General features: G+C 51.1%; 1 protein-coding gene across 1 annotated transcript; it reads left to right on the forward strand.

The window, feature by feature from the left end:
• Window positions 1-1,474: 1,474 nt before the first annotated feature.
• On the forward strand, window positions 1,475-2,395 carry LOC141737303 (olfactory receptor 14A16-like). The gene has a single exon (XM_074571983.1). The coding sequence runs from the start codon at window positions 1,475-1,477 to the stop codon at window positions 2,393-2,395; it is 921 nt and encodes a 306-aa protein (XP_074428084.1).
• The last annotated feature ends 12,001 nt before the right edge of the window (window positions 2,396-14,396 follow it).

Here is a 14,396-nt window from a genome sequence, read left to right on the forward strand (position 1 = left end):
GGCTGCCTTCTGCGAGGGACTGTGGCAGGGTTTTGAAGACAGGTGGGTGTGCAGGCAGGGGTGCCCAGGGCTGTCCTTGAGAGCAGGGTCCCTGCAGCCCAGGGCTCTGTGTGCCGGGGCAGGGACTCTGCTGCTTGCCAGGGTCAGCTCTCAGCCTGCCCAAGGAGTTCCCCCCCGAGCGTCTGTGGGGAGAAGCTGTGGGGAAAAGGAGAGACTCCCCTCAGGGCAGGGTCCTTTGGCTCTTTTTCGAGTGTGTGCTGTGTGGGTCAGGGCTGCCCACAGCTGCAGATCTCCCCCAGAGCACTGGCAGAGGCAGCATTTACAGAGGAAAGACAAGGCAGGGGCTGCCTGGAAGATGAAGACATTGCAGGGTCTGTGCTCTCAGCTGTCTCCTGAGGGAAAGGAGCTGTCACTGTTCCACTGAGGGATCAGCAGATCTGCCAGAAAGCTCACAAAGTGCCTTCAGCCCCTCCTCTCCCTACACACAGCACCAGCAGCACCTTTGCTTCCAGCATCAGGCTTTCTCTCCTCTCCTCCTGAGGAGCCACAAAGAGGGAGATGGCCCTGGGCAGTGCCCTGCTGCCAGGAGGGGTCTGCAGGGCAGAGCTGAGCCCCCAGCGGGTGGGATGGGCTGTGGGAGCAGGGACAGGGAGGAGACGTGGGCACAGAGCAGCAGCTCCTGGCAGGGGCAGCTCCAGGCAGCAGAGACATGGGCAAGGGCTGGGGGAAACTGCCAACACGCACTGGGGAGGGGGCGTTCAGGCATCTCTCTGTTGGTCCTTCACTGGAGACGTCTTCTGGGTGTTCTTTGGTGGGCAATGAGCTGACTCTCCCCTCAGAACACCTCGTCTCCGGGACCCCAGACTCTCTGCTTTGCCTGTCCTGCTGGGCTTGCCAGCTGCCCCCAGAAAGGCAGAGCTCTCCTGTGGGATCCTAGGGAGGGCTGAGCCTTTCCCTGGGGGTCGGGCACTGTCCTCGCAGAGTCCTTTGATTGTCTCTGTGAGGGGTTGTGTCCTGCTCTCTCCATCACAGCTCTAACTCTGGTTTGGGAAAGAGAAGAATTTGTATATTTGTCCGTTCAAACAGTGCTCCGCTGTTCCCATATGAGTTCAGTTATTTGTTTGGGTTTGTTTTTTAAGAGGAATTTGTGTGTGAAGTCATCTTCAAGGCAGCACAAGCAGAAGCGCAGGGCAGATGGAAAAAAGACTGATGGACACTGCAGCTCTCCTGGCTTTGCACTAAACCACAGAGATTAGAGCCCTGTGTCCTGTCCTGTCTTAAGACTCCACATTTTCCACATTTTCAGTCATAAAAATAAGGATTTCTTCCCCTAAAAAGAACAGTTACCGGACGTGATGGTAGAAAATCAAAAACACACAGAAAAGCAGACTGTCTTTGCTATAAGGCGTCTGTCCTAATTTTTTTCCTGTTTTTTTCCTCCTTTGGACAAGGCCCCCATGCTAAGAAAGAGCAAATGTCCAACAGCAGCTCCATCACCCAGTTCCTCCTCCTGGCATTCGCAGACACACGGGAGCTGCAGCTCTTGCACTTCGGGCTCTTCCTGGGCATCTACCTGGCTGCCCTCCTGGCCAACGGCCTCATCATCACCGCCATCGCCTGTGACCACCGCCTCCACACCCCCATGTACTTCTTCCTCCTCAACCTCTCTGTTCTGGACCTGGGTTCTATCTCTACTACTCTTCCCAAATCCATGGATAATTCCCTGTGGGACACCAGGGCCATCTCCTACTTGGGATGTGCTGCACAGGTTTTTTGTTTCTTATTCAGTGCTGCAGCAGAGTTTTCCCTTCTCACTGTCATGTCCTATGACCGCTACGTTGCCATCTGCAAACCCCTGCACTACGGGACCCTCCTGGGCAGCAGAGCTTGTGTCCACATGGCAGCAGCTGCCTGGGGCAGTGGGTTTCTCCATGCTCTGCTGCACACGGCCAATACATTTTCCCTGCCCCTCTGCCAGGGCAATGCCCTGGACCAGTTCTTCTGTGAAATCCCCCAGATCCTCAAGCTCTCCTGCTCAGGCTCAGACTCCCTCAGGGAAGTTGGGCTTCTTGTGGTCAGTGTCTGTTTAGGCTTTGGTTGTTTTGTTTTCATTGTGCTGTCCTATGTGCAGATCTTCAGGGCCGTGCTGAGGATCCCCTCTGAGCAGGGACGGCACAAAGCCTTTTCCACGTGCCTCCCTCACCTGGCCGTGGTCTCCCTGTTTCTCAGCACTGCCGTGTTTGCCTACCTGAAGCCCCCCTCCCTCTCTTCCCATGTTCTAGACCTGGTGATGGCTGTGCTGTACTCCGTGGTGCCTCCAGCAGTGAACCCCCTCATCTACAGCATGAGGAACCAGGAGCTCAAGGATGCCCTGTGGAAACTGATGACCAGATGATTTTCAGAAGCAATAAACTTCTTCCGTCTTGTTTTGGAAACCACTCAGAATGTAACTTGTTACAGGGGAAGCCCATCTTCTGTAGCTTTTGTTAGTTTTGGTTTGTGATTTTGGTATTGGTTTTCTTTGTATAATGCTGTCCACAAAGAAGTGTCATCATTTTTGCTGTTTGTAATTATGCATCTACCTTAATTTGTGAATCCCACAGACATTGTAAAAGAGGACCAGTGCTCTCTGTGTCTTTAAACAAAAGAAAGAATCTTCTAGCGACTTGTTTGCCCAAGATCCTTCCTTTGGGACCTGCTCTGGAGCTGCAGGGCTGTGCCTGTGAGCAGAGGTGGAGGGGAAAGGGTCTCAGCACAGCAGCACTGTCAGGGAGCACCAGCCTTGCTCTTTTCAGACTTATTCTCTTTCTGTTTCCACACTCTCCTGCTGAGCGCAGGTGTTGCTGTAAGGACCGAGTGCTCTGGCAGCTCATACTCCTGCTGTGTGCTGTCCTGTCCCCACAGGCAGGGACAGGCACTGGGCGCTTCTCCGGCAGAGCTGGCCTCCCCAACAGCTCCTCCGTCACACCGTGGCATTGCCGCAGGGCGGTGCCTGAAGGCTCAGGCCTTCTTCCAAAGTTGCTCTCAAGGAAATGCCCAGGAAAGCGCCCCGCAATCGAAAACACCTGTGTGCAGCTTAACTGTGTGAGTGTGCAGGCTGGGGACAAGCAGCAGGTCCCTCGCCCAGCCAGGGCTCCTGGGAAAGACAGGAAGGGCCAGCAGAGCAGGTTCTTCTCTGTCCCTGGCTGTGATGGGCACTAGGGGTAAGATGCCCTAGGGTCATGCTTACAACTTATCCAGTAACAACCACCACTGGCCTCTCGCCCCAGCTTGGGGAGGTTGGTTGGTCTTCTGAAGAAGTCCATGTTTGTATTGTAGGAACCAGATGCAAGCATGCACATTGTGTGCGTGGGGTGAGATGAACCCGAGTAAGCCCAAACACCGTCAGCTATTCCCAGGGGTTCAATGAAGGCCTGTGGGGCAGACAGTGTCTGGAGGTCACTTCACTTGGAGAGTAACGTCCCCTGGGAAAGCCCCTGAATGCAGCACTGGGATGGGCTTCCTTGACCCCAGGTCCCTGTGTCCATTCCTCACGCCGTGGGGCATCTCAGAGAGGTGCCGAGCAGGGAGACACAGCGCGGGGCTGAGGTGCTGCCGGCCTCTGGGAGTGGCAACAGGAGGCCATGGAGTCTGCTGCAGGGCCTCTGCCCGTGCCAGGGAAGGACTCGTGTCTCTGAGCAGCCCTGCCAGCGCCCTGACAGTGCCGTGTGTGTCTCCAGGAACAGCCTGTGTGCTTCTCAGCAAGAGACCAGGACAAAATAAGGTGAAAAAACTAATGGGTCAAAATAAAAGTAAGTAGAAAGAAGAAAAATCAAAAAATAAAAAACATTAAAAAAAAAAAAAGAAAAAGCTTAAAAGCAAAGGCCACATGCAGAAGAAAAGGCAAACCAAGGAAGATTTTTTTCTCTATTTCCCATCATCAGACAATGTCAAGTCACCTCCTGGGAGGCAAGGATTCAGTACATGTAGCGGTTTTTATGGAAGACAAATGTGTTAATAGCGAATGTCCTCCCAATTCCTTTCTCTCAGCTTTTATGGCTGAGAATGTTGCCACATTGGATGGAATATCCCTTTGGTCAATTTAGTAAAGCTGTCCCATCTATGGCCCATCCCAACCACTTGCCCACCCCGAGTGTACTGCCTTTAGAGGAGGTTGGAGGGACAGCCTTCATGCAGTGCGAGCGCTGCTCAGCGATAGCCAAAACACTGGTGCGGGATCAGCACCATTCTAGGCACGAGTAGGAAGCACAGCAGGGTATGGCTGCTATGGGGAAAGTTAACTCCATCCCAGCCAGACCCGGTACAAGGGTGTTCAGGGGTCTCTTCCAACCTGAACCATTCCAGGGTTCAATGGATCTCTCCTTGGAGAGCGCTTTGAAGACAGAATAGAGAGAGGAAGAAGAAGAAACAGAGCGGCAGAAGTAGAGATACCAAATGCACCATTCTAAATATAGAAGTTCCTCTGAGGAACATTTCTCCCCTCAAAATATTGGTAGGAAATCTGTGAGAGAAATTTGATGAAAGAAGCACCCTTTTTAACTGCTCAGGGACTGGGCCACAAGGAGGGTGATGGGTGGGTATGGACTCAGAATCACAGACTCATAGAATGATAGAATGTATTGGGTTGGAAAGGACCTTGAAAGGTTATCTAGTCCAAGCCCCCTGCAGTGAGCAGGGACATCTTCAACTAGATCAGGTTGCTCAGGGCCTCATCCAGCCTGGCCTTGAATGTCTCCAGGGATGGGTCCTCCACCCCCTCTCTGGGCAACCTGGGCCAGTGTCTCACCACCCTCAGTGGAAAGAACTTCTTCCTAATGTCTAATCTAAACCTGCCCTGCTTTAGTTTAAAACCATTGCCCCTCTTCCTATTGCTACATACCCCTGCAAATGTCGAGCCATTGACCACTACCCTCTGGATGCCATCATCCAACCAATTCCACATCCTCTGAACAGTCCATCCATTCAATCCATATCTCTCCAATTTAGAGAGAAGGATGTTGTGGGGGACCGTTTCAAAGGCCCTACGAAGCCCCGATATACAACATCTGTAGCTCTTCCGCTGTCGACTGATGTGGTCACTCCATTGTAGAAGGCCACTAGATTGGTCAGGCAGGACTTGCCCTTGGTGACGCCATGCTGGCTGTCTTGAATCACCTTGCTGTCCTCCATGTGCCTTAGCATAGCCTCTAGGAGGATCTGTTCCATGATCTTGCCAGGCACAGAGGTGAGGCTGACAGGGCGGTAGTTCGCAGGGTCCTCCTTTCTACCCTTTTTAAAAATGGATCTCATGGTAACAGCATCAGAAAAAAAAAATCCAAACAAAACAAAAACAGAAAAAAAAACCCAACACAAATTTGAACATCGTGGGAGCACAACTGGGATGGACAGACTAGCACACTGATATCACCCTCAGGGACTGAGCAGCTGCCTTCTGCTTCCTCATCATCTGGAGGCACTACTGTCTGTCACCCAAGTCAGACCCTTGGGTCAGATGAACCATTTTTCAGTTCTCATAGACTATACTCATTATTTCTCCATCGACTCTGACAAGAGCCGAGTTACCCAGATATCCAGGCTGTGGACGGCATATTTCTCATGCAGTGACCGCTTGGAGTAGCTCTACTGACCTCTCTCCATATTTGCCATTCTACAGCTTTGAGAGGAGGAAATCACCCTGCAGCGCCTGGCCCCGTCCATGGCTACTCCAAGCCATAGCACTGATTCCTCACAGCCTTTCTGACTTTGGTCTTTCCGTCCTGGTGCGAGATGATATTATTGTCTTAATCCTGAATTTGTTGGGTAACCCAAAAGGAGAGACTGGAGGCTGTTGGGTTACATGTAGGGCTTCAGAGAAATCAGGGAGTGCATTAACCTCACGCAAGGGCAGGAGATACTTCCCGCTGGAAGGGGTTATTTGTGCTATTGGCCACACAGCCACCCAAGGCAGCTGGGGGAAGAATCACTCAACCAGGTTTTAGGCATTGGGGTGAAATGAATCTGCACAAATACAGAGATTTGCAGTGTAGTGACGTGACCCCGTACTTTTTTCCTTCTCATGCACGCAGCTCAAATACAAGCTTTGTCTCCAGGCCCCTTCTGGATGTGAACCGTCATGCAGACAACAGAAACAGTGTGAGTTCAGCCTCTCGGGGCAAACTTTGTCTAACATGGGGATAACGTGGGGCACAGGCACAGGTTTGAACGCAGAGAGGTGGAGGCGCGGAGAAGCCTTTTCTGTTGCTGCACCGTTGAGGTAAACCCAGATTGAACAGGTTTCTTTTCTGCTTCCCTGGGTTTTTGGGGTTTGTTTTTTATTCCCCTTCCACCAGTTTAGCAGTTTTTCTTTAGCAGCTAAATCCCATTTTTCAGTTTCTCCACTTTTTAAAGACATAGCTGAGTCATGACTGACATCTCATGATGGCTGAGGGAAATGTCTCAGCCTGCAACTGGAAATAGGTGAAGTTGTGAGGAGATAAATGTGTTGCTTCAGACAACAACTGGTATGAATACAGCAAAAACAGAGAGTGAAGGTGAATGAGCAGGAAAAAAAGGAAACCTGCCCAGTCCATAGAGCTCTGCAGAAGGGGGCTGGAGCTGTACATAACATGAGGTGATACAAGTGGGATCACGACTTAGAGAAAATTTTTCAGCAAGGCTGTGTGAGAGAGGACCAGATAAACAAGAGACTCCACAGTGTGCGGAAGTGATGGGAAGAAAGGTCTTGGGGTAAAAGCATGAGAAACAACGGGAGAGATTTGGGTTGCAGAGATTTGAAGTAGTCCTGTCCAGGTCTGAGAGGCTGAGTTTCAGAGACAAGGGAAAATAGAGAAACTCTCAAGCATGTTTTGGAATTCGTGGTACTATCACTAACAACAGAGAGGACGTTGCTGCAAGGCAACTCTTATTCTTCATGATGATGCACTAAAGCTCTTTTATTTCCTTCCCAACACTTACTATTACTTGTCAAAGTAGCTGTAATTTTCAGTAATTAGCCTCTGGCACGAAGTTCTCAGGACAGTGGTTTTGCTCTCGCTGCTATCTCTTTGTCACCATTTAAAGATGACACCTCGTAGACAGAATTGCCCTGAATTCATGCCCGCTTCATGTATTTTCTCCCTGGTTCCAGTAAGAGGTGGAGGGTGGGAATAGGGAAGTTGGTCCAGGCCAAGGTACAGATCCCAGATTTCTGGAAAGGCACAAAGGAAGGCAAATTTTTCATGTGGTGGTGTGACCAGCATCCACTGCTCCTGACCCCTGGAGTACTCTGACACAACACCGTGACCTGCATTTCCAGTCTGCTGAGTCCGAACTGTGCAGCAGAGATCCTAGAAGCTCTGAACTGCCTTCGTCTGCCCTGCGTTTCAGCACGTCAAATGAAAGTAACCGAGTCAAAGAGTTGGTTTTGAGCTTCTTCACAGCCTAAAGCGCCGCATGGGTAAGGAGACTGGCCAGGAAATGTAAATAATCAAAGGTAGGATGAGACACCTACAGAGCACAAGACAATGCCACCCTGAATTGTCCCAGGAGCTGAAGAAACCCTCACCTGTAGCTGACTCTCTTCTCCCAAGGAACACTGCAAGGCACAGGCTCATGGAAGGGTTTTTGGGAAAGGGGTTGATGGGGAAGCCTCTGGTCCAGCCTCTCACCAAAAGGTAGGGTTGTCAATCCCTGGGTCAGGTTGGGTGACATTCTGGGGAGCTGAAAACCTCCAAAGATGGAGATAACAGAGAGTCGATGGGTGTCCTGCTGCAGGGCAACGTCCGCCTAGTCCGTGTTTCCTAATGCTCAGTATAAATCTCCATGGAGGATGCTTGCCGCTGTTGCCTCTGCCAAACGTCTGCCACAGCAGAAGAGTTTGCCTCCACCTTCCTCTCTCGAGGAAGATGTCACCTGCTCTTAGACTGCCCTGTGCCTCCCCTTCAGCAGACTGAAGAGGCCCAGTTGTCTCAGCCTCTCCACACAGCTCATGTGCTTCAGGCCCCTAACCCCATCCTCACAGACTTCCTCTGGACTTTCTCCAGTTTCTCCATCCTCCTTTCCCAATGGGATCCATATATGGCATCCACCATAACTCCCACACCCTTCTCCCCAGGACACTCCTCAGCCCGTCGGGTCACAGCCTGTCCCAGTGCACGGGCTTTGTTCTGCCCCCAGTGCACACCTTGCCCCCTTTGCCTTATGAAACTTCAGGAGGTTTCATTTGGCCAAGTCCCCAAGTGCGTCGAGGTCCCTCTGGACTGAAAGGCCAAATCATCAGCATTTAAGGTTTTTTGGACAGTGCCTCAAACCAGATAAGCATATGGGGAATTGCAGGATGCTACAGGTCATGAAAGAGAATGATTTGCTTTATGGATTTGCCACCCAAGTTTGAAAATCAGCACACCAACCATCTCAGATATACCCCAAGGTTGTAACAAAATGAAAAGCGTGGCCAAGGGGGAATGGATGGACAGGGAAACCGTTCATTTTGGAGGGTAGTTGGATAAAAAAAGAGAAGCAATTGTCGTTTCAAGGAATGAAAAGGTCAGGACTGTTTGGGGGCACCTCTGAAGCACCCTGGCACCTGATGTGAATTACTTCTGTGGTCAGAGACAACCTAAGAGCGTTCCCTAATTTGAAGAAATGAAGGGGAAGAAAGGACAGTCATATTTAGGCTGGAAGGGACATTGGGAGGTGTCTCGAGCAGCCTCCTGCAGGGCCAGATGAGATTACTGAGGGCTTTCTCCAAACACATCCTGGTCACTTGCTAGAAGAGATCCAGTGCACGCTCCTTGGGAAACAGCTTCCAGCACTTGACTATCATTATGCTGGAAAAGTTTCTCCCTGTATCTGCCCTGACCCTCTTGTTTGTCATCCCATTGCCTCTTGTCTTTGTGTCTTGTACCATGGACATGAGGCTGACTCAGTCTTCAGAATGAAAAGTCTGGGAAGATCATGGAACAGATCCTCCTAGAACAGATCCTCCATATGCTGCGGCATATGGAAGACATGGAGGTGATTCGAGACAGCCAGTATGGCTTCACCAGGCTCATGTCCTGCCTGACCAACCTAGTGGCTTTCTACAACGGCGTGACTGCATGAGTGGACAAGGGGGGAGCTATGGATATCATCTCTCTGGACTTCTGCAAGGCCTTTGACACGGTCCCACACAACATCCTTCTCTCTAAGTTGGAGAGATATGGATTTGATGGGTGGACTGTTCGGTGGATAAGGAACTGGCTGGATGGTCGCATCCAGAGGGTAGAGTGGTCAATGGCTCGATGTCCAGATGGAGGGGGCTGGCAAGCAGTGTCCCTCAGGGATCTGTACTGGGACCGGTGCTGTTCAACATCTTCATCAATGGCATAGACAGTGGGATCAAGTGCACCGTCAGCAGGTTTGCTGATGACACCAAGCTGAGTGGTGCGGTTGGCATGCCAGAGGGACAGGATATCATCCAGAGGGACCTGGCGAGCTAGAGAGGTGGGCCTGAGTAAACTTACGAAGTTCAACAAGGCCAAGTGCAAGGTCCTACACTTGGGTCGGGACAACCCTCGTTATCAATACAGGCTGGGGGATGATGTCATAGAGAGCAGCCCTGTGGAAAAGGACTTGGGGGTCCTGGTGGATGAAAAGCTGGACATGAGCTAACAATGTGCGCTTGCAGCCCAGAAGGCCAATCGCATCCTGGGCTGCATCGAAAGAACCGTGGCCAGCAGACCCAGAGAGGGGATTCTCCCCCTCTACTCTACTCTCATGAGACCCCACCTGGAGTATCGTGTCCAGCTGTGTAGCCCCTAGCACAAGAGGGACATGGACTTGTTGGAGCGGGTCCAGAGAAAGGCCACGAAGATGATCAGAGGGCTGGAGCACCTCTCCTGTGAAGACAGGCTGAGAGAGTTGGTGTTGTTCAGCCTTGAGAAGAGAAGGCTCCGGGGAGACCTTATAGCGGCTTTCCAGAACCTGAAGGGGGCCTATCAGAAAGCTGGGGAGGGGCTGTTTACAAGGGCATGTAGCGATAGGATGAGGGGCAGTGGGTTAAACTAGAGCAGGGCAGGTTTAGATTAGACTTTAGGAAGAAGTTCTTTCCACTGAGGGTGGTGAGATAGTGGCACAGGTTGCCCAGAGAGGTGGTGGAGGCCCCATCCCTGGAGACATTCAAGGCCTAGGCTTGATGAGGCTCTAAGCAACCTGCTCTGGTTAAAGATATCCCTGCTTACTGCAAGGGGGTTGGACTGGATAACCTTTCAAGGTCCCTTCCAACCTAACAGATTCTATGATTCTATCATTCTAAGAGCTGGACGTGGATGTGAAAACCATCAGCAACCAGCCCTAGCTATTGTGATCATGACCTTGTTAGGTCACCTCCCAAAGGGAAGGAGAAAGTTTATTCTCCTGCCAGGTGCCAGACCTCACAGGACCAGACTTTGGCCTAGTCTTGCGACTTTTTAGGGGGGAGCCCGTGTGAGCAGCACAGAAGGGCAGCAGAGCCTGGTACAGCAGTTCTTCAAGTACAAGAGTGTGCAGAACCATCATCAGGGCAACAGGCAGAGCTATCAGGAGAGAAGCTTGGGGAAACAGGAAAGTCATGGGGAAGCTCCATAGAAGAAAGGAAACGTGCAAGACGTGGATGCAAGGATTTAAAAAAACCAAAACCAACACAACACAACACCAAAAAAAAGGGAGGAATTCAGAAATAGAGTTGGATTTAGGAAAGCCAGAGCTCACACAGAGCTAGAACACTTGCAAAGGAGTTCAAGGGTACAGGGAAGTAGTCACCGGCATAGGACAGTGTAGGGCAGCCTCTGGTGGGATCCCACTCTCCTTTCGGGGGAGGGGGGGCTTTGGGGGGCCCTTTGTGGGGGCTGGGATTGCCCAGATCCTTGTGTATTTTACTGTGGGTAACTTATCTTCAATTGAGGTGCCTGAGAAGACACCAGGTCACTACAGCTCCAGGGCTTTCTTGCCTCTTCACCCACCCACTCACTGCCTAGAGCCTAGGAGGACTCCTACCGCTGTCCTGCACTCGGCATCGCACACCCCCACACCTCCCTGCCCCCAGGAGCAGCCCTGAGCATCCCATGAGGGAAAGGATCCCCATTGCTGGGGGATGGCCGTCAGCGCTTGAACATCCTGCTTGATGGAACACATCAGGGGCTTTCACAAGAACCTCCAGATTTGATTTTCAACCTGTAACCAATGCCCCTGACTTCCTGCGTCACCAGCCACAGGTTCCCTTCCCAGCGAGGTTCCCTTTCCTGGTCATTCCCTCCATGGTCTCTCTCCACTGATTAGCCTCGCTGGGGCCCAGTAGCACCCTCAGAAACTTGGAGATTTGCTGCTGACTTCTACTTCTCCAGAGGCTTGGGCTTTCAGGATCTGCAGTTCAGGAACTTGGCACCAGAGGGCTCATTAACATGCAAAACTCACCCAGAAGCCAAGCCTGTAGGCATGATTTTCTTAACTCTTTAGTTGTTTTCTGGTTAATCAGAGAAATTTCAGAAGTTAAAATATTGCAGTAATAGAAAACAATAAGAAAGGTTTTTCCTTTTGCTCCAGTTTTCTTCATTTCTTTTCTTACACATTAAGTGATAGCGGCAATCTCCAAAAGGTATTGAAAGCCGACATCTCCAATGGAGGCTGAAAATACAGACAAGTAAAGACCCCAAATGTCAGACACTCTATGGGCAGTCCTTGTCCCAACCCACATTTCTCTCTTCAGCCACCTGGGACTACAGCAGCCTTGTTCAAGTCCGAGTTTTCTCCACTGCAGTCTGTAGCTCCGTCTTTCACTCCATCAGCACTGGTATCCACAAGTTTTATGAAAACCAGTGCCAGCCTTGGCTGTCGCAACCATGAAATAGTGGGGTCTCACCTCCCAAGGAGAAGGAGAATAGAAGAATGCAGATGACAGACCTCAGAGGAGCAGACTTTGGCCTAGTCTTCTGACTTTTTGGGGGGGAGCCCATGTGAGCAGCACAGAAGGGCAGCAGAGGGTCTGCAGTACAGTGGTCTGCAAGGACAGCGTCTTTCAAGTGCGAGAGTGTGGTCATACCCATAGTCAGGACAACAAGCAGAGCTGTTATAAGAAGAGCTGGGGGAAACCAGACACTCATGGGGAAGCCCCAGAGAAAAAAGGAAGCATGAAGAGGTGGCTGCAAGGATGAAAACAAAGGAGGAATTGAGGAATATGGTTGGTTTTGGAAAACCAAAGCTCCCGTAGAGTTGACACTTGCAAGGGATTTGAAGGGCACAACAATGAGCAGTTACTCCTTCAGGAACAGCTAAAGAATAAACAAAGATAATGTGTGGTCACGGCTGAATTTGCAGAGAGTAGGTGTAGATAGGTACGAGGTACTCTTGGCCTGCGTCTTCACCAGCAAGGTCTCCCAGGTCCGTGTGCTTAAGAGGCAGAACCCCATGCGAAATCCAGCAGTGGAGGCAGATCAAGTCAGGGGCTACATGGGTAAGGTCAACCTTTGGTAGTCCATTGGACCAGACAGGATGAATCCAAGGATGTTGAGAGACCAGGCTGATGTCAGAGCAGGGCTGCTCTGATCCGTTTTGGATCATTTTGCGTGGCTGGGCAACAGCTCTGTGGAAATGGCCCTGCGGCTCCTTGAGCTTTATCAGGCCAAACAAGAGCCAGCAGCAAAGGCGGCCAACAGCATCTGAGGCTGTATGAGCAGGAGCACAGCCAGAAGTGATTGTCCTGCTCTGCTCAGCACCTTTTACACCACACCCTGCCCAGTGACAGTGAGCCAATGGCAAACAGGAGCCAGCTCACTGGAGGGCCACTAAGGTGGTAGCCCTTCCGTTGTCCTTCAAGTGTGTGTGTGATTTCCCTAACAACAGCAGCATATACCACAACAAAAAAACATTAAAGCAACAACATCATTGATCGGCCTAAATATAAATACCTGCCCTGGAGCAGTCTACATCTGTGGTAGCCCCTCTGGGCAATGACAATGGAATCAAAGAATCAGCATCGCAGAACAGTAGGGGTTGGAAGGTTTGAAGAGGTAAGGTCTGTTCAGAGGATGTTTAGACTTCTGTGACACTGACTGTGAAAACATTCATGAGAGGCCTTTACCCTATTTACAACCACTAACCTGAAGCCCTACCACCACCTCTAAGTGAAGGTAGTCGGGTAGCAAACACCGAGGGAAATGGGCAAGACAAATTGGAGCAGGGCTGAGTAGAGAGGAAGGATCACCTCCACCGACCTGCTGGCAGTGCTCTTCCTAGTGCAGCCCAGAAAGCCATTGGCCACCTTTGCTGCAAAGGTGCAAAGCCTGGAGAAGAGAAGGCTTTGGGGAGACCTAATATCAGCCTTCCCACATCTTCTTGGCTGTCACCATGACAAAGGCTCTTCACTGTTGTGTGTGATGGGAGGATGAGGGCCAATGGCATCAGCTGAAACAAATGAGCAAAACTTTCTCCCTGTCAAGACAGTCAAACACTGGAGAAGATTTCCCAGAGGGCTTGTGTCATCTCCATCCTTGGAGCTTTTCAAGCCCAAAATGAAGGAAGCCCTGAGCAACCTGGTCTGACCCCGTAGCTGACCCTGCTGTGGGCAGGAGGGTGGCCTACAGATCTCCTCAGCTTCCTTCCAGCATGAACGATTCTGCGTTTCAATCCACCATCTTTCCTTCATGAGGGGAGGGAAATCAGTCAGGTTCCTGGTGACCGTGGAAGTCAACCAGAAAGTGTGGTCAGACGATCAGGGACTTTCTTGTCGCAATCCAGGCATGGTTGCTCAGATGCAGGGCTGCTTGGCAGGTCCCCACAAACAGCCCTGATCCTTTCCATTGCTTCACCGTTTCTTTTTCCCTCTTTTCCCCCTCAAAAGTTTTTCCCCTTGACCATCCCTGTACCCTCCCATGCAAATAGCCCACCTCTATTTACCCTTTCCTCCATGGTCCTAGTTTGGCTTCCTTTGTACTTTCATTTCATGTTTCCGAGCTTCTCACCATGGGAATGTGTACCTTGGTGAACAATGGCATTGATCAAGTGCCTCCTTTGATTATCTGTAGTGTCCTGCGATTCCTCATGCTGTTATCTTGTCAGAGGCAGCACATGTCAGGGAGAGCCATCTGCAGGCACACATGAACGACTGGCCCAATGGAGCTTCATTCCTGGGGGACCCTGATAAACTCTGGGATTCAGCAAATGGAAAACTCACACAGTTTTACAAGGAGAAGTGGTCAGACCTTTCCTGGGGGCAGGATCACCCCACAGATGAGGGCATGCTGTGGCCTGACTGGCCAAGGACTGACCCCGAGGAGAAGGGCCTGGGCATTATGAGGGATGCAACTTTAGCCAGTGGTACATGCGGACCGTGAACTGGACTAGCTGCACACAGGGCTGCATTAGGGGGCACACGGCCACCCAGACAAGGCACTTATCATCCCCCT

This window comes from Larus michahellis, unplaced genomic scaffold, assembly GCF_964199755.1.
Source record: "Larus michahellis unplaced genomic scaffold, bLarMic1.1 SCAFFOLD_34, whole genome shotgun sequence".
Classification (NCBI taxonomy): Eukaryota; Metazoa; Chordata; class Aves; order Charadriiformes; family Laridae; genus Larus; species Larus michahellis.

Excerpts from the sequence above, each read along its gene's own strand:
- LOC141737303 (XM_074571983.1), top strand. The coding sequence starts at position 1,475 with ATGTCCAACAGCAGCTCCATCACCCAGTTCCTCCTCCTGGCATTCGCA.